Source organism: Amphibalanus amphitrite, unplaced genomic scaffold (assembly GCF_019059575.1).
Source record: "Amphibalanus amphitrite isolate SeventyFive unplaced genomic scaffold, NRLGWU_Aamphi_draft 001528F_arrow, whole genome shotgun sequence".
Classification (NCBI taxonomy): domain Eukaryota; kingdom Metazoa; phylum Arthropoda; class Thecostraca; order Balanomorpha; family Balanidae; genus Amphibalanus; species Amphibalanus amphitrite.
In genome coordinates, this window is record NW_024883021.1 from 1 (window position 1) to 20,168 (window position 20,168).

The 20,168-nt window shown below is 49.5% G+C and overlaps 1 protein-coding gene across 1 annotated transcript; it reads right to left on the bottom strand.

Annotated features, from left to right (window-relative positions):
* Positions 1–6,181: 6,181 nt before the first annotated feature.
* LOC122373649 (protein limb expression 1 homolog) lies at positions 6,182–18,315 on the bottom strand. Its single transcript, XM_043351931.1, has 6 exons — positions 18,124–18,315; positions 12,911–13,074; positions 9,087–9,227; positions 8,584–8,727; positions 7,766–7,879; positions 6,182–7,365 (listed from the first exon to the last, which is right to left on the bottom strand). The coding sequence occupies exons 1-6, from the start codon at positions 18,203–18,205 to the stop codon at positions 7,213–7,215; spliced, it is 798 nt and encodes a 265-aa protein (XP_043207866.1). The 5' UTR covers positions 18,206–18,315; the 3' UTR covers positions 6,182–7,212.
* Positions 18,316–20,168: the final 1,853 nt, after the last annotated feature.

Genomic DNA, 20,168 nt, shown 5'->3' on the forward strand with positions numbered 1-20,168 from the left:
TCGAATACATCACGCTTGTTGTTATAGCCACGTACAGCTAATGGATCTCTAAAGCTCAATGAATAAGTTGGATGAGGGCACAATTGACAATCACGTAGTATATTTCCATTTCCTAACTCTCGATATGCCGCGAAAAATAGGTAGGCGGCGCTCGGCGTCTTTTCAGTGAATTGTGGTTGGAACGTAAAAAAAACTGAATTCTTCAGTTCGAAGTACCTACATCTAAAACACATTGCTGAAAAAAAAAACACCTGAAGTACTTGCCTATTCCATAGCCAACTGTCGATCCTAGAGCAACAAAAAATTTTATGGCGACTCAAACTACCTGCCACTTATTCTGACCAGACTAAACGTCTCCTTGCTGAAATGAAATACATGTTGACATAAGTCTAATCATGGGAAGCAGCTGAGCTACTGTCACTCACCGCATCTCGCTGAGCTTTCTCTGTCGGACGGATCGAGTACCGGAGCCAGTTCCGGTCACCAGGGCAGCTGCAGAGGGAATCGGCGCACAGCGAGAGGAGAGAGAGAGCCTGACCAAACGAAACAACAGCGGGTAACGAGAGAACCGAGAAGACGGTCAACGTGCATCACACGCCGGACGTGACTTTGCTACCGTACCGTCTTCTTTAGAACACGTATCAGAGTGTCTCGGAGCCTATCCTTGTGGCATAAGTGGCGCTTGATCAATCGTCATTTGCTTTGTGTCACGGGTTATCGCACCTTTGGGACATGGGACGCGGTAAACGGTGTAAATAACCCTGCTCAGGACGAGGTGGTCAGCTTCGATAGATGACGCCATGTGAGTAGGCAGATGTCGCCACTGAAGGGTCCCTCTTGCCCTGCGTTCGGTAGGGGTTACGGACAAAAGTACGTGTCGCTAAAGTACGTAGGACAAAAGTACGTAAGCAAAAGTACGTAGGATTAAAGTACGTATCGCAGAAGTACGTACAGTATAAAGTACGTATGGACAAAAGTACGTCAGGGACAAAAGTACGTATCGCAGAAGTACGTACAATATAAAGTACGTATGGACAAAAGTACGTCAAGGACAAAAGTACGTATCGCAGAAGTACGTACAGTATAAAGTACGTATGGACAAAAGTACGTCAGGGACAAAAGTACGTATCGCAGAAGTACGTACTATATAAAGTACGTATGGACAAAAGTACGTCAGGGACAAAAGTACGTATCGCAGAAGTACGTAGGGTATAAAGTACGTATGGACAAAAGTACGTCACGGACAAAAGTACGTATAGCTAATGTACGTTGGGTAAAAAGTACGTATGGACAAAATGTACGTCACGGACAAAAGTACTTATCGCAGAAGTACGTAGGGTATAAAGTACGTATGGACAAAAAAGTACGTCACGTACAAAAGCCTACGTATAGCAAATGTACGTAGGTAGAGTATAAAGTAGGGTAGCCTTGGGCAAGACGCCCCAGATAATTTATTTTGCTACATAGGTACCTACTTTTGTCTCACACCACCTGGAAGGCCAAATTTGTGCTCAATGTGTTCTTTGGACATTTTACTTTAAATTCCACCCCTCAAATTCATTCACTTATGATCGGACTCCCAGCTAGGAAGTGCTTTGTGAAGCAACTGCAAATGGGGCATTTTGCCCCAACCCCAGGGCAAAACGCCCCACGGCCTGAGGCAAGAAGCCCCATACACTAGATTAACCCTTGCGGGCCCGGGGGCGTTTTTCGCCCCCCCCCCCCCTGGCGAATATTTGCGATAGCTCCCGAACGTTTATAGGGATAGGAAAGCGAAACTTTCAGTACCGTTTTTCCCATCAATTTGACATCTTCTGAAGTAAAAAATGTGGACCTAGCCCCATTGATGACGTCACAAAGTCGATTTTTCTAGACCCCTGCACGGCAAACTTCGGTGTCACAGACGCGAACTTCAAATAGCTGCTAAAAATAGAGTTTTAGAGATAAAGACAAATTACGAGCACGGTTGTGTAGCGTTTGACCTAGAGAAAAATACAAAAATAGTTTTAGTGACCTGAGGTCAAAGGTCAGGTCAACTACCCCGAGCTGTGGTTTTAGTTTTTCGCAAATAACTTCAACGAAAATGGTCCTAGAGCTACGGCAGTGGTACCATCGCATTTGCCTTGTCAAGCCGCGTCGAATGATATATATTTTGTTTGGAAAAGGACAAGTTTTATGTGACCTCATGTGACCTCGAATGACCTTTGGTTGACCTTGACACATCAAAAGTCGTTTATGATGGATTCCTACCCGCTGATCACGAATCTGGCATCTATTTTCCTCTAAGCCTTTATTTAGAGCCTTCGGATGGCAAAATTGTCTTGTTTATTATTACTAACTTGAATCAGTGAAATAGCCTCGAGCAAGGACTCTCTTCTGTGACCTTGACCTTTGAGCAGCCCTGTATCGTAAGATGAACCACAAATAGGGACCTGATAAGCCTCAAAACATTTCAAAACATCTTGGAAGTTGACACGCAAGATGTACGAAAAAGTGCAAAGCTTGAGGTCAATTTTGAGCATGACCTTGACCTTGACCTTTGATGTTGAGCACATTTTCAGAATTCTCAGATGATTCTCTTCTTTCGTTTGACACCCAATTCTGCCGGTTTTATGCATCCTGCCGTCCTCTAGAACGCTCACTTTGAGATCACTACACATTTGCCGGTTTTTGCCTTTGACCTTGACCTCTGACCTTGAAAATTGACCTGAGGTGAAAAATTTTGGGTGCTTTAGAATCGTCTCGTAAGGACCTTTCGTTTGGTATCTCTTTTGTTTGCGTAGCTCCCTTATTTACGGAGTTAGACAGGGGGGCGAAAAACGCCCCTCCCGGGCTGCGGTGGTTGGAATTACCCCCCGGGCCCGGCCGAGGAGATCTTTCCCCAGAACCCTGCCAGTTCCAAGAAACATCGGTGAGGCGTTTTACCTCAGCGGGGCGACTTGCCCCGGTCTACCCTACGTGTGGACAAAAGTACGTCACGGACAAAAGTACGTATAGCAAATGTACGTAGGGTATTAAGTATGTACCCTACCCTTGGGTTAAGTTGATCAATGTGTAATACCTTTCTTATTCTTTATTTAATGAGCATTTGTTACAAGGCATAGCAAAATTTCTCGATGAGTAAATGGGCAAAATGGACAAAGCTATATTATTTGGTAGGGTAGACCGGGGCAAGTCGCCCCGCCGAGGTAAAACGCCTCACCGATGTTTCTCGGAACTGGCAAGGTTCTGGAGAAACATCCTCTCTTCTATAAAACGTGCACTATACGATCATTATATGAGCAGGCTGGAAATAAATTGTGATGACTCTTTAGGGAGATATAGCCAAAAATGTGTTTTTGGAGTGATTTTTATGTTTTGTTGTCAGATTATGCATTATGGCGTTCTTTTATCGTCTACATCAGGTTAACGACTTTTATGTATTTTGAACAACTATTGTCTAACGCTTATAATGCCGGGTTGGTTCGTGTTAAATTATGTCTTCCTGGAGTGCAAGGCGTTGTTCTCTGACCGAACTACGTGATGGGGTAAAACGCCCCAGTAGGTCGCGGGGCAAAAAGCCCCATGGGGCGTTTTACCTCATGTTTTGTTCGGACTACCCACTTCCTAATGTTCGGTAGCTGGCGAACGGCATGTTTCTTTGCATTTATATGTACTTTTCTCAGCAACTGCATGGCAAAGGAAGTATTTTGTTAACATTTGCATTGCAATAATTTATTATTTGGCCTTATGAGGCAGGTGAAAAACCTGCTCATACAATAGTGTCGTAGCTGAACACCTGATAGGATGGAAGGTGCTAACTTCAGTGCCATGCCTCCCAAGGTCTAACGGACCTTTCATATAAGATTTAGTGAACTAGCATGTTTAATCTTTAAGCTAGAGATGGGGCTTCTTGCCCCAGGCCGTGGGGCGTTTTGCCCTGGGGTTGGGGCAAAACGCCATATTTGCAGTTGCTTCACAAACCACTTCCTAGCTGAGAGTCCGGTCATAAGTGAATGAATTTGAGGGGTGGAATTTAAAGTAAAATGTCCAAAGAACGCATTAAACACAAATCTGGCCTTCCAGGTTATGTGGGACAAAAGTTATGTAGCAAAATAAATTATCTGGGGCGTCTTGCCCCAGGCTACCCTATATGAATTTATCATGAGTTCCCTGCAGTATGGGAACAGAGCAGCAATAAAGAAAAAGTGGCTCAACTTACACTACTATACCCTACTTCTAGCTTACGTACTTTATACACTACGTACTTTGGCATACGAACCGTACGCACTTTTGGTATACGTACTTTTTACACTACGTACTTTTGCATACGAACTTTTGCGTACGAATATTTGCGTACGTACTTTTGGCATACGTAGTTTATACACTACGTACTTTTGTATACGTACTTTTGCGTACGAACATTTGCGTACGTACTTTTGGCATACGTACTTTATACACTACGTACTTTTGCATACGAACTTTTGCGTACGAACATTTGCGTACGTAGGGGAGAGTGGTGCAGGAGGCCCCCCCTTAAGCTCAGTTGCTATTTTTAGACAACTGATAATATTTAAGAGCTAACGTGTGCATGCGCTGTGAGCATGCATCATTTTCCCATACATATTTGCATTCAAAATGAATCTAGGGGGTACACAAACCGTAAACTTTAACATTTTGGAAAAAGTTGCAAAAGGGCCTCTTACACTATGGGTATGGTAAGACGCCCCCCCCCCCCCCTCGGGCGTTTAACAAGGCAAGTCGACTTGTAAAAGACGTTTTGCGAACACAGCTGCAAGGCCTTTTATTTCGAAAAGCTAAGCAAATACGGTGTTATCGAAACCAATAACACTTCCAAAGCGCTCGAACAATGCGAAAACTAGCACAACCAAACGCTGATGACCAACGAAAATTGTACCTATTACCTCTAGAAAAAGAAACAGAAAAAAAGAAACAAAAACAAACTCCTTGAAAAAAGAATGCCACGCCTGCCGCAGGTGCAGGCGTTTTAGCATCGGGGGCGTTTTTTATCGGGGGGGGCGTTTTATAATCCTCGAAGGGAGGGCCTCTTAAAAAAATGCAGTGTTTTAACGTCACAATATTTATGGTTTATGAGACATTTGCAGCGCACCAGAACATGGTCTATTCTGAAGCTAACATGTGACAATTTCGATGAGATAAGATTGCATTTGATAGTCATTGTTTTTTCAGATATATAAGGGTGATAAAGATGCATATATCTAGCAAGTAAAGGGGCAAAAACAGAAACAGGCTTACCAAAAGTCGCTGCGACGCACCTGATACCTCAGGTTTCGTGAGTTGTTGTTTCAAGAGGGCTTCTGCTTTACAAGAACATTAAAAAATAAATAACATGATTGGTTTGGTAAAAAAAGCGATGGGGCCTCTTACCGACCCTGGGCGTCTTACACGGATCTCCCCTACTTTTGTCATACGTACATTTTACACTACGTACTTTTGCATACGTACTTTTGCGTACGAACATTTGCGTACGTACTTTTGGCATACGTAATTTATGCACTACGTACTTTTTCATACGTACTTTTGCGTACGAACATTTGCGTACGTACTTTTGACATACGTACTTTATGCACTAACTACTTTGGCATACGTACTTTTGCGTACGAACATTTGCGTACGTACTTTTGGCATACGAACTTTATCGCCTACGTATATTTGCGTACGAACATTTGCATACGTACTTTTGTCCTACGTACTTTAGCGATACGTACTTTAGTCCTAAAATCGGTCGGTAGGTATCGGGAAAATGAGCAATTCGATTGGACGCTTTGTAGCGCTACGGATTATCTGATAAGCGTGCATTTGGCATCCGGATATTCAGGGGTAGTTTTCCGGCATCACCGGGATCACCGGTGATTTAAGCTGACAGTTGACAGTACTTGACACCGTGTACAAACAGACATGAGAACGAGTGAAAGAGCCATTAGTGAAGCAAAAGCAATAAAAATTGTGATAAATTGTATCAGTGGTCCTTGCAATACCAAATTACCGCCAGAGATCTCGAATAATTATCTCTCATTTTCCGGATGCCGAAAGCAGGGTTAGTGGACAGCAGACAGCCCCTAGCGGCAGTATGCTGAACTAGCTGTCCCCTACCAGGTGGCGCTGCTGTATTGTCCTTGAGCGCAGAGCGTATCGCCACCGCCCGCCATGGGCCAAGTCGTGGTCAATCAATTCACTGTGTATTAATATACAAATCGCTGAAGCATTAACAAGGCGACTCCGCGCAGCAAAAGCGAACACAATAACGATGGCTAGCAGGCATCAGTCACAAGGCGACATGGCAATGCAAAAATCAGCTGTAAAAAGGGCCTGTTGGCCGGTGCCACACCACTAAAAACCGATTACAGAACAAGATGCACTCATCCAAATGCCAACCAACTTTGACCGATTCTGCTAGTCAATGGGCTATGAGATACGTGAATCTTTTAGCTGCAAGGAGTACATACACATACCTACTTATGCCACGCTTCTCACTACGTCGCCACACATACAATTACAAACAATTACAAAACTTACACTCATATTCACCTTACGTTTGTGCCCGGTATAAGCCATCTTTGCAGCCCATATTCAGAAGACAGCAAAGCCGTGACTTTTTTACCGATACAATATCACATGAAAGAACGCATTATCAATGCACGTGCGTGCAACTCGGACACAACTCGCTAAGGGCGATATTAGCGTTCACGTGCTAGAGCATCACTACATGCATTCATACATGACCATGTGGCGAAACGTCAACTCTAACCAATCACGGACACTCGTGGGCAGCTGGACCTTCAGCCCGCGAGGCAGGCTGCCGAGCTAGCCACTGGCTCTACGCTTCAGCGTTCCTCTATCGGTTTGAACGTCGATGTCACACCTCACCACTCCACTGGTCCGGCTCCTCGGTCCGCTGGCCCCGTGGAGACCGTTCAGCCAGCACCGGACGGCGCTCTCTGAGATCAGCTCTCGCCTGCCATTTCCCCTCACAAGTCATCGAATCTCAGCTGAAATCACTCAGCTAGTCTCAACACTGATCTTGCTCGACCTCACGCAGGGATCACGCTAATCGTTATTGTCACGGACGAGTATGTGAAGTCGGTTGCACTGTTGAGGATCCAGAGTCGTAGGTACGCTGGATCGTAGCCTCAAGGTTCTTACACCAAAACAATGCCGTCAGCTGGCGTTTACACCGAATCGACGCCGTTTTTACACCGAGTCGATGCCACTGAGCTGTGCACAGGCCATCATCAGGATGTCTTTCTTCTCCTTGGGGAAGCGCAGCTCTCTGCCGGCTCGCCGGGCCTGCTCCAGCTCGGCGTCGGCGGCGCGCAGCTCCTGGGCCAGCACGTTCGGCATCTCCTGAGACCGAGACGCGGGATGAGTCAGAGATTACAGGTCAAAGGTCAGGGTCAAGAGGACGAGCCGGAGGCCAGGGTCAGGAGCGAGCAAAAAATAACAAATGACGTCGATTGTTAGCGAGGCAATCGATGTCAAAAGGTATTTAGGATATGCCGATTTCTGGGCAAAATAAAGTAAAAGAACTTTACGGTGAACGAACGGTAAACAATAAAACAGACCGCAAAATAGAATAAACCTTAGTAAACCTGTAAGCCATAAGCCAGTGACCAGGTCATGTAAGGTATAAAAATGATTTAACGTGAAGCTTTAAATCTCCTGTCGCAGTCGCCCCTGAGCTCCTCATAGCCTGCCCATCCAGAGGGCACCACCATGCACCCATACCGCCTCCACTGTAACACACCTGTTCCCTCGCGATCCAATCGAGCGCCATCTGCGACCTCATGTCATCATCCAGTGTGCGGTGCGAGTAGTGAGCGACCACCTCCTGTCGGGAGCACTGCCGCTCGCGCATCGCCTGCCGAGAGTGTGGTAAGGGTGGAGTCACATATGGAGTCACATAAGGAGTCACATGGAGTCATACGGAGTCATATCTCTAGCCGTTTAGAGTCCAAATGCTGTCCAGAGTTAGGGACCCGTTCCGTGCTTCTATCCTCAGGATACAGAAATCCTTCTCCTCCACACCGCAGCCCCCTCCGAGCTGGACAGGCAGCTTTATCTCATGCGGGCTGCTCCCTTGGAGCGGCACCGCTGCTCCCGAGGGAGCGCACCCCGTAGCCGGGTGCAGTGAGTACTTTGGGGCTGGGTGGCCTGTCCTCTGGACGGGCCACTCTGGCCTGTCCCCGGTGACCCACTAGGGTGCCTGCCCAGACCAATGTCTCCCCCTACATCCTATCATCCTCCCGGCTCTGAAATGGTCCCATTGGACCGAAAGGGCCTAACCCAACAAAACAAAAACAAACAAACAATCCAGAGTTAGGACTTCGAATTACGGAGTCATGTGGAGTTATATGAAGCGAAAAAAAAAAACGGTGAAACTTTGAATGATGTCGAGAAACGTTACAAAGTTTTATTTCGTTGCAATACTCGTATACCTACATACCAAACATAACATTTCTAAAACGTTAGGAAGTTTTGTTATTTGTATCATAGAAAAAAAGCTGCATTGAACTGAAGAAAAATGTCAGCAGATATCGAGTGTTGATGACATAATTAAATTACCTTCAGTGACCCGTTCCAGTGTAGCAGCTGGAAGACGGTCATCAGCTCCTGGAACTCCAACATCGTCTTGCCCTTGTTGGCCTCCAGCATGAAGCGGAACGCGCCGATGCCCGTGTTGGGATTATCGGCCACGTCTTGGCTGCCCTGAAACGGAGAGGAATCGTTACTGAAATGTGCTCGATGGCGACTAAATTTACACAATGGACGGACGATATGGTACCATAACGGTAGCGCCTGAAACAGCATTACAAACTATGAACGGTATGAAATGAACGGTATTCGGATCATATATAACTGGCATGGAACATCGCTGTCTAACTAATCCTCATAAAATAGCGCAAATAAGTAGAACGATTGCACATTTCAACGACTCAGTTACAATGAACAACAAAAACCACAAACAGTCCAGAAGCAGGATGTTAATTTATAATGCTCTATCTCCAACACATAACCATAAAACTTGTGTTTTATGCCAGCCAGGCCCCGCTGTCGCCGTCTCTTACATTGAAGGTGGTCCTGGCGTCACCGATGGCTCGCTCGATAAACTCGTCCGAGATGCAGCGGGACGGGTGGTCGTTGAAAACAGAGTTCATCAGCGCTATTTTAGCGCTGCTCCGCCGAGCCTCCGCCTTGGTCGGGCAGTTCTGTAGGTGAGGGACAACAGACGGTCAATAAACGGCCAGAGGTCACAGGCGAACGGTCATAGAGTAACTATCACATCCCACGGCACTAGTGAAATGAATGGTGACAGAAAACACGGTAAAAGGGAGATATTTACAGGAGAGTGGCAAAAACAGAAATGGAAAATATTCAAAGTTCAAGAGTCGACAGTCAAAAGTAAGCGGTAAAAAAGTCGAGCTTCCGGCGGCCAACGGTCAACGTCTGATCATAAAAAAAAAAACATTTAATATTCAACAGTCAACGGTCAGCCCAAATATGTGAGCAAGAGTGTGTGTGAAATGCAATGCTCGACTACGTAACAAAGATTGCTGGATATTTGCCGCGCTTCGACATTTATCAGGCTTACATATGTAGACACGAATGCATAACACGTGTCGGAAATGAATTTTCCTCTACCCGATTAGAGCTATCCGATTTACTCCTCAGTATGCATGAACAAGGGTGCAGCGATTTCCGGCGCCGGCTCCCCACCGTATCGCATCGACCGTTAAACATGCATCAGAGGCCGTTTGCATGCTGCACACTCGCGACTGTCCGGCAAAGCTTGCACTGCAACATGATCTATGGGAGGACAGGATAGCCGGGGGTGCAGATGCAGCATTACCGTCTGTACCTCTCCTTCTATCCCTCCCATCTCTCCCTGCCACTATCGCCCCCCCCCCCCAACGCAGCACGCGCCCTCCTTACACTAACTAACTTTTTCCCTCTGATCTTCCCTCTCTCTTCCTTTATCTTCTTCATCCCTTCCATTCGCACCTTTCCGTCTTACTCTCCATCCTCCTTTTTTCCTTCTCCATACCCTCTCTCTACATCCTCATCCTCTCTCTCTCTCTCTCTCTCTCTCTCTCTCTCTCTCTCTCTCTCTCTCTCTCTCTCTCTCTCTCTCTCTCTCTCTCTCTCTCTCTCACCCTCATCCTCTCCCCTTCCCCTCCATATTCTTTTCTCTCCCAGCCCCCACCAGGCCACCACCCTTCGTATCTCCAGAGCAGAAGACGCCGCTCCGGCCGGGACCCAGACGGGTCATAATCGGCCGGTCGGCCGGCGCCCCGTGCTCCTGCAGCCCAGTGGAGCCCAGAGACCAGCAGAGGCGGCCGGCGCTGTCTGGCACCGTGCCAAAGGCCGCCCGAGGCCGGCGCGGTTCGGTGGAGCCTGCCCGGCCGCTGCCGGCGGCGGCGCGGCCGGCCGGCCCGGCGGCCAGCGTCACAGTCAGCCGCCGCCACAGACGCCACTGTCTGTTCAGGGAGGAGATTTACTGCTACCAGACACGGTACAGAGGTGATTGAGGCGGAGGGATGCAAAGGCTGCAGGAGGAGCTGGGCCGGTGATACTAAGGATGGAGGGATGATGAGCTGTGCTGGGTCGCACGGCTGGTTTCCACCCTGTATCCTATCCTACAGCGTGGTATCATCAACACCTACCCTTCTGTCTTATTGAAGTCGGCAAGATCACTTTGCTACCCGCAGTCGGTGCCGTGCACAGTAGATCGGCACCGAATAGGACTTGTATTCTATCGCTATCATCCAGCCCAGTCGCTCCCGCTTCCGTTTCGCCGTCCGTCCACCGTCCGCCGTCAACCGTCCACCGTCCGGCGTCCACCGTCCGCCGTCCACCGTCCACCGTCCGCCGTCCGCCGCTGGGTCGCGGTCCGCCATCGACAGTGGTCTGACCGACTTCTCTCCACCGGTTCCCGGGTTGGGCGAGGTGCTCAGGCGGCGCTCCGCGGTCCGCCCGGCCAGTTATAGCCGTCGGATCGACCACAGACTCCCCCGAGGCAGGTATGTAACTACTGAGAGTTCTCCTCTCGGCTGCCACTCCGGTGCAGGGTTTCCGAGCAGCTCGCAGCGATGAAATTCGCGCTGCGATGGATCCTTAGAATGCGGCCTCGTTCGCAGGGCTCACTGCTCTCGGCTGGGCTCGTCTAGGATAGCGAGTTTCAGCAGGTCAGGCAGCTGATATCCCGTTCGCGTAGCTGACCTGGTGGTAGCGGGTAGGTGTGTTTTTGCGATCGAGCTGACAGAGCCACGATGATGCCGATCGTACGACGTGGGCGGCGGTAGAGTGGGGAGAGTGTAACGGTCCGGCTCGCGTAAAAACACCGCCCGCAGCACGCTGCCGCCACACGCACACACGTGCAGGGGAACACGTGCGGGCTGGGATATAGGTGTAGGTAGAGCTAACTTGCTGAGTCAGATCTCTGATTTATCATTATCGAGCCAGAGCAGAGGCGGGATATCTTTGAGTAGCGGCGGCTTTTGAGCTATAAGTGACTGAGTCCTTTGTGGTTGTGACTAATTTCAGCTTTAATGCTGGGTTTTTCTTTCTGGCCAATGCATGGAGTGTTAGCACACAGGCGAGGACTTTTCATGAGACTGTGGTCTTCAGAAATAAGATCATATCTTGCCAGTCATCGGCTTTGGACGCTGGTTGCAAGGTCATCCCGGTGCATAGAAATGTCATCTTCCCGCGGGGAAAGGAGGGCTGCATTAGCCCTGGCCTTGCAGTACGGATGCACTAATCCAACAGCAGGCAGTTGGATTTGTATGTGGTTGGCACCGCAGCTGATACGATCTAGGTGATGTGCATTCACACATACAAACATGCTCTGGCGTGGAAACAGCATAGACGTTCCCTGACTTATGCAGGATTCACCTGAACTGACCATGCACGAACTAGTTATGTCTGAGACTTCGTCAGGATTCAGTTGTTTGAAAACTAGGCGAATCTCCTTAGATCAGTCACCAGCCAACCTTTGCGTCTCTGTGCTGCTGTTGTCCATCCCACCTTGACCCTTTAATCGGAGTTTGTTAACACTCCCCCCCCCCACTATCAGCTGATGGCACCGGGCGGCGCTCACCGCCCGCGGCCGGAATCCTCGGCATCCCCGGTCCCGTGAGCGTGTCTCGAACCTCGCTCCCTCCGTGAAATCGATCCCAGCCCCAGTCGCTCGGTCGGCCCGCATCGGCCGTCCTCCATTACCGATAAACAGCCATTTAAAAACGGCGCCGCCCACCAAAACATCACGTGACCCTGAAAATAAGGCCCATGAGCGCCATGAAAAGAGGGGATGGACCGTTCACATACCTTTTTAATGCTTCTTTTTAAATGCCGTTTTGTTAGGAGAGGATACTAAAACGACTCATACCGTCCTGTCTGGACTGACCTCGAAGATGCCGAAGCAGACCTGAACTGACCTAGAGGCTGGAGCCTGTCGAGGCAGATCTAAACTGATTTGAAAACTGCCGAAGCAGAACTGTACTGACTTGAAAACTAACTACCGAAGCAGACCTGAACTGACCTGGAAACTGCCAGAGCAAACCTGGACTGACCTGGAAGCTGACGAGGCAGACCTGAACTGACCTGGAGTCTACCGAAGCAAACCTGTTGACTGCCCTGGAGCCTACCGAAGAGGCAGACCTGGACTGACCTGGAGCCTACCACAGAGGACCCGCACTGACCTGGAAGCTGCCGAAGTAGACCCGGACTGACATGAAGCTGCCGAAGCAGACCTGCACTGACCTGGAGCCTACCGAAGCAGACCTGTCGACTAGCCTGGAGCCTACCGAAGCAGACCTGTCGACTGGCCTGGAGCCTACCACAGAGGACCCGCGCACTGACCTGGAAGGTGCCGAATGTGACCCGCACTGACCTGGAAGCTGCCGAAGCAGCTGCCCCCCGGCAGGGTGACGTAGCAGACGTAGGGAGGACACGAGGCCGGCACCGACTCGTAGATGACCAGGGCGCCGTTCTTCAGCTGGGCCCCCCGGGCCTGCTTCAGCTGCCAGAACTCCTGCAGCGCCTCCACCACGTTCACTGCAAACGGAGCAGACGTTGTGTCAGAAATAAGACATCAACGGAGCAGAAAGGGCTGATGGACATGGGCACGCTTCACAAAGTCGGCATTTATATAAAAGCGTTTGAATGTAAAAGATAACTACTCGTATACGAAAAAGGAGGCCTAGAAGCGCTCGGTGTAACTTTTTTTATTACAACCTACTAATAAGTGTTTGATTGTCCTGTAATCGGCAAGCCTGCTTAAGTTTATCTCTTATTGCACTTTATTGATTAACGATAGACCTGCGATCACCAAACGGTCATGCAGTCGAAGCGTCCAAGCCCCAATAAACAATGGCAATGATGGCTGCTCGTTCGCACGTCTCGTTAGACGTCGGTCGCGGCAGTTTCAGTAGCCCGTCTGACCGCCTCTGAGAGCACAGTGGGTGTAGCAGCACCGGGCTGCGGCCACCGCCGCCGCCGCCCGCAGGCACCACGCCGCCGCCGCCGCCGCCGCCAATAATCATAAATTATGCGGCCTGCGCGGAGACGGCGGCGGAGGCTGGCCGACCCCGCGCATTGACCTTCTGCGAGACGACTTTTGTACACCAATACATCGACTGTTAGATGTCTCAACATCAGTCATGAGAAGTTGCGGATCCCGCACACATCGATCGTCTCAGCATCGTCAGCTGGGACGACCTCGCGACCGGACCGTCTGAGCAAGAGCTAACTGTACCGTGTGCAGTGCAGTGTGCACGAACATGTGCACGTAGCTCTACGAATGTTAATTACAGTACAGCAATGCTGCCGACCACAGCGTAATAAATAGCTGAGCGACCCCACACACCAGTCGTCATGACTATATAATCTACGAGATGGACACTGTTGTGGACGAGCTGTATCGATTATATGTTTTTAGTCTGATAACCTGCCACGATCCTCAGAGAGCCCGGAAAGCGGTCTCCAGATCGAGCAAAATCCAGAAATAAGACCGATAAAATCACCGGAAATCGACAGACAATAACAGCAAACATGCCTAAAAACATAGCGGAAGAAAAACAGAGGAAGGAGTACCAATGTGGTATCTGACATAATTATTTTAAATGTGAAATTGTTTGGCGGTTTACATTTTGAAAGACATGTTTAAAACGTATTGTCTTGTGCTCTAAGGATTTAAAAAGCAGCCTGATGAAGGAGGCAGCGGCCCCCGAAAGCTACCGATTCATACACATTTTACTGGTGTCGAATAATTTGTTTCTGAATATGTGACGATGCAAATCGTCGTCGGAGCGCACCACTGTCCCTCCGTCCCGTGGCACTCTTCATGTTGTTCGTATAATTTATCATTTCACCCATTTTATACTATGAACACATAAGTTCAAGCGAGACAGCAAGCATCGGATCATGTCACTGCCGCAATTATCTCCCGAGTCGCCGCTGTGACCACCTGTGTGGCGGAGTACACAGTTTGGTGCTAGAGGCGCAATCACCAATGCAGTCTCCCGCTGACTAGTGTTAGTGCTACGTGCAGCATCGCAGTCTCAGCTTAGTCGGTCTGATACCCACATCTAATACCGTAAACATTTCGTGCTTGAAAGTAATAATATTAGATTTTGAGGTCCTTTTGCGTTATTGAGGTCATAGGCGTAGGAACCGGGGGGGGGGGGGGCAGGGGGGCCACGGCCACCCCAGCATTTTGGAGTGGGGGGGCCAGTAATGTGTGTGGCCCCCCCACTTTTGAGAGCACTCCAATGTCTGAGATTCGCTCTTTACTTTAAACACGATTCAACCAACTAAACACAAAAAGATGGGCCACGGTGCCGTTTCTGTCACGGATAATCTGTGCTTTGCAGGTAGAATTAACACCGTCTAAAACATGCAGCAGTTTAGCGATTTAGCGCGTAAATTTTCAAATTCAGCGCAGAAGAGACATATCTGATATGTTTATTGCGCCAACCGGTTTCGTTTTGTGGATCTGGTCAAGGCACTAAGATGAGGATCTGGTTTGAGTCAGGTAGAATTTAGAAATGAGATGGATATAAGAAGTTTTTTTGCGAAAAAGGTGGGTGTGTATCTGGTGAATATACATATTGCATGATTAATGCGACCTTGACAAGGGGTGGAGAATTATGTAAATCCCAGGGTTGCCTTTTCTGGACGGACCTATGCACCTACCCTACCTACAATTTCCCCAATTTCATTCAAAATTAGCTACAAATGAAAGGTTGCCTTTTGTTCATGGGTACCTTTGGAAATAAGAGTGTGTTTAAGAGAGTGTGATAAGAGAGTGTGAAATAAGTGTGTGGAAATAAGAGTTTTTCGTCAATAACTAGGTACCGATCAAATTGAGCTAGCGAGTCGGGAAAGCCACCTATGGACTCAAGAAGACCTGCCGAATCGAATGATATGCGACATGACCTCCTTCGACCAATTTCGTGACCTTGGGACGCCGACCTGACCGTGACCCGAGGTCAACACCCTAAGTTTACCTCACCCAAACAAAAAGTGTATCATTCGACGCGCCTGTCAGAGGCGAACACGATGCTGGCAAAATCGCGGCTCTGCGGCCATTTTTTGCGAAGTTATTCACCAAAAACGGAACCGTGCCTTGAGGCTGATGCACTTGACCTGACCTCAGAGATCACCGGTTTTTGTTTGTTTTGTTGGGTTAGGCCCTTTCAGTCCAATGAGACCATTTCAGAGTTGGAAGGATGATAGGATATACATAGGGGGAGACATTGGTCTGGGCAGGCACCCTAGTGAGTCGCCGGGGCTGAGCCCGTCCAGAGGACAGGCCACCCAGCCCCAAGGCGCTACGGGGTGCGCTCCCTCGGGAGCAGCGGTGCCGCTCCAAGGGAGCAGCCCGCATGAGATAAAGTTGCCTGTCCAGCCCGGAGGGGGTTGCGGTGTGGAGGAGAAGGATTTCAGTATCCTGAGGATAGAAGCACGGAACGGTGTCAGAGGTCACTGGTTGACCTAGGACCATAAAATCGGGTATCGATCTCTGCGTCTCGTAACGGCGCACACGCTCGTTTTACCGCGACGCGCTAGCTCCACCTGGGGCGAAACGGCGAGGGGGGTCGTACCCGCCCCCCGCCCCCTCGGCCAGCGCATATGTAGAAAACCTATAGGACCGGGCCGTGGAGGGTTAAACTGGCCTCTGAAGGCCCAGACCGTCTAAAAGTCCCACACCGGCCTCTGATAAGTGAAAGTCAATCAGCCCAGTTGCAGTGGTTGCTGATATAAAACCTCTTAAAACGTTATAGGCCTGGCTGAGCCTAGCTGGGCCGTTCATGCTGATTTTTATAGGTATATTGAAAAGACTCGCTTTGCACGTTTCACGCTTGCTCGTAATGAAAAAGTTGCTGGATGCCTCTGAAATTTGCATGGGTGCCAACGGCTGCGGAGGACAGGGGAACGCGTCCATCAGTTTGAGTTTATGGACGGGAGAGTGGAGACTCCCTGAAATTTCAACCAATTTTTTTCTTTTTTTTGTCTCTATTTTTTTTTTTACCTCTGAGCATGTTTGCGAAAACAAAGTGGCCGAAATCCGAGGAGAAATCGGATTTTGGGGGTAGGTTAGGTTTTGGATCTCTGGGACCCTGGCCCCCCCACTTTCGAAAACGTTCCTACGCCTATGATTGAGGTTAACTTTTTAACATTTTACCAGGCGATTAGCAGCAGCAGAGCAGCGGCTTAGCAAGCACTGCTCATAACACAGAAGACAGGGAAAACGGTATAGGTACCTACTTAAAGAAGAGCTCGGTAATCATAGACATAGCATCAACTCAAGTGATTATAGATGGCTGCCTAGATGGAAAAAATGGCACTATCTTTTTTTTCTATCGCGAAGTCAGCATGACAGTGTCCTAAGCATTAGGCGTATTCATATGAATGCTATATTTTCTACCAATTTTCCTTTACTGATCAGGATGTGGTTTTGAATAACACTTGCCTATTTTTTCATGCACATTGCACAAAACCTTAATCACAAAGCTTGACGTCATAGCCACATTCACTGACACGTGTCTCAATTCGAAAGGAATTCAGAAAATACCAAGCAATTTACAGCGGAGTTTCCATAAGCAGTACACGAACAAGCTCTATGCGTTCTGCATCACGACAAAAAAAAAACTAGGTAAGTAGTTAGCAGTTTCCTTGCGCACGGCGATATACCCAGTGATAGTCGTATTCAGACACAGGAAAAACGCTACTGGGCATTCCAATGAAATGCTGACAGCTGCCAGTCGGGAAACGGCGACCTTATGGCCAGCCGTTCACTACATTTATTGGGCTTGTTACACAGAGGAAAGGAAATACCTAGATATGGGGAGAGAGGGAGAGAGAGAGAGAGAGAGCTAGAGAGAGCGAGAGAGAGCGAGAGAGGGAGAGGGAGAGGGAGAGGGAGAGGGAGAGAGAGAGAGAGAGAGAGAGAGAGAGAGGGAGGGAGGGAGGGAGGGAGGGAGAGAGAGAGAGAGAGAGAGAGAGAGAGAGAGAGAGAGAGAGAGAGAGAGAGAGAGAGAGAGAGAGAGAGAGAGAGAGAGGGAGAGAGAGAGAGAGAGACCGATGCCATCGCCATTTTTGCGCAAGTCAGATCCCAGCAAACATTTACAGCAATCATGACAATAAGATGCCACGCGTTTTCCGTGTAGGGTAGGGTGCGACTGTATGGTGACTGCAATAAGGCACATGTATATAGCACCAGTGCCACTTCGGCAATCCATACCTTTATCGGACCAAAGTCGCCTGCTGACTCACGTATGGCTCCCAGAACTGATACAGCCGCCAGTTGATCCTATTCCCCTTCTATGTGACGCTCAATCCATAGGTAGTGAGCATCCCTTTCGAGATGAGTCAGGAACAAGCAAGCAGCCTCCATAATTCCCCTCTAAGGCTGGGCCTCGAGCATTGCTGCCTATCCTTTTCTCAAAAATCATAGTTCAACGGCGTCCCGCCCGTGTACCCGTGCCCCACCTGCCTCTGCTCCCGTCTCCGGGGTGTACCCTGACCTGCCTTTGTTCTCGCTACCGGTCAGAGCTCCACCCCCACCTACCTTTGTCCTACGCCGCCGGGACTCCCACCTACCTTTGTCCTGTGAGGGCCGCAGGTGGTCGTACGGTGACGAATACACGCGCCACGGCTCGTCAAACGCCATGGAGCTGAGCATGACGGTGTCGCGGACACAGCACACCGTGCCAGCTCCCGGCGGACAGCGCGTCTGCGGACACCGGACAGCGGGCGGACACTGGCGGCGGCGGCTCGAGACTGGCGGCCGGCCGTCCGGCGTCCGGCACCCCTGTCCGGCCGGCCCGCCGCTCCGCCCGCCCGTTCCGGCACACAGACACACACACAGACGGACGGACCGCACGGCGGACTGATACAATTTGGCGGCCCGTGAAAGGTCTCACGGCGAATTAGCGCAGTTGGTATTGTGCAGCTGTTTGGCTGATACTGACAGCACTATAACTGTGTTCGTTTGAGTTGACCTTGTAGTGAATTGGAGCCTCGCCGACACCGCGCTCCTCCGCCAAGATAAGTCCCGACCAAAGCCGACCGGGCAGTCCGATAACTCTGACAGGGGACGCCGTTTAACTCGCCAGACCCGGAGCGGAGAAACAAAAACTGGCTGCGCGTCAGCGGACCTTTAAAAATATATGTCGCTACAAGCCGCCTCTGCTAGTCGGCGGAATTAGCCTAGACAGCATGCAAACGCCGTGTTCAACACGAGTCGTGGGACCGAGACACCTGCTAATGAAAAATGGCCAGTTGAGCCAAATATCTAAGAGGGTTACAACCTGTATGACATGCTGAATCGGATATCTTACCCAATACCCACGCAACAAGGTATAGGTATTTTGTCAAGAAAGGTATTTGACCAGTAAAACGCCTTTTGGGCGAAGAACGAGCGAGCGAGATAGTGAGCCCTGCACGTGCAGAAGGGCGAGAGGGTACCTACTTCCAACGGGCTTGTGCAAAGCACCCTTCTAACCGGTCGCTAGCGGTGTACCAAATTTGAACGCAATCGGCCCAGCCGTTCCTGAGATCTGGAAGCGGCATTCTGCACGCGCACGTGCAAACGGGGTTCAAAATGACTTTTGCACGGCACCCTACTAACCGGTCCCCAACCGTGTACCAAATTTGAGCGCAATCGGCCCAGCCGTTCTCGAGATCTGGAAACGCCCCCTGCACGTGCGCACGTGCAGTAGCACCCTAACCGCAACACATGGGAATGCATTGCCTGGTGGGTGCCTACCTGTATGCCAAGTTTCAGCGAAATCGCCCCAGTAATTACCGAGTTACTGAAATGGGAACAAATTTGGCACCACTTATTGTTGTATTTTGCACGTGCAGTGGGGGTCACTCACATAGATGAAGAGTATCCGACCTTTGGTAGAAGGGATGGAGCTACCCTATAAAAATGACCGCAAGACAATCGCTCAAGCCGCTGCTGAGATATGGGCCTCTCAAAATCATTACTTTTGCAAAACTGCTTGAACACCCTTGACTTTTCACGTAGCACGTGCCACGGCGGTCACTGAGATGTATCAAAAGTAGTCAATTACGGGGTAGAAGGGATGGGGCTACCCAGCAAAAAAGACCGCAGGTCATTCGGTCCAGCGGTTGCTGAGATATAAGCCTCTCAAAAGCGTTACAGGCCGGGCCGGGCCGGGGCGGGCCGCTCATATTGAGATTTTTCCGTTATATTGAAAAGACTTCGATTCGCTCGCTGCGCTCGCTCGCTCGTAATAAACCGTTCCTTTATGATATTTAGATATTTATTTTGAAAGTTAGTGGCAACCGCTTCGATATGAGCTGGTCTCGTCTGTTCTGGCCTGGTCTCGGATGATCTCATCTGGCTCTGTCCAGTGGCGGCGCCACGAATTTTCGCCAGTGGGGGCAAGCTTGAGACTGACCCGGCTGTTGTCTGATAACGTTGATCTGCAAAATCCATGAGCACCTTGTCCCTAGATGTTGTCATTCAAAATTATTTTGGTTTCAAGTTTCATGCATAGGCGTATTGAGTTTAACCATTAACCCGCGCGGGGCTGGGGGGGGGTAAATTTTACCCCCCCTCGCGAATTTTTGCGATATCTCAAAAACGGCGGCGCGCAGCGCCGCCAAACTTTCAG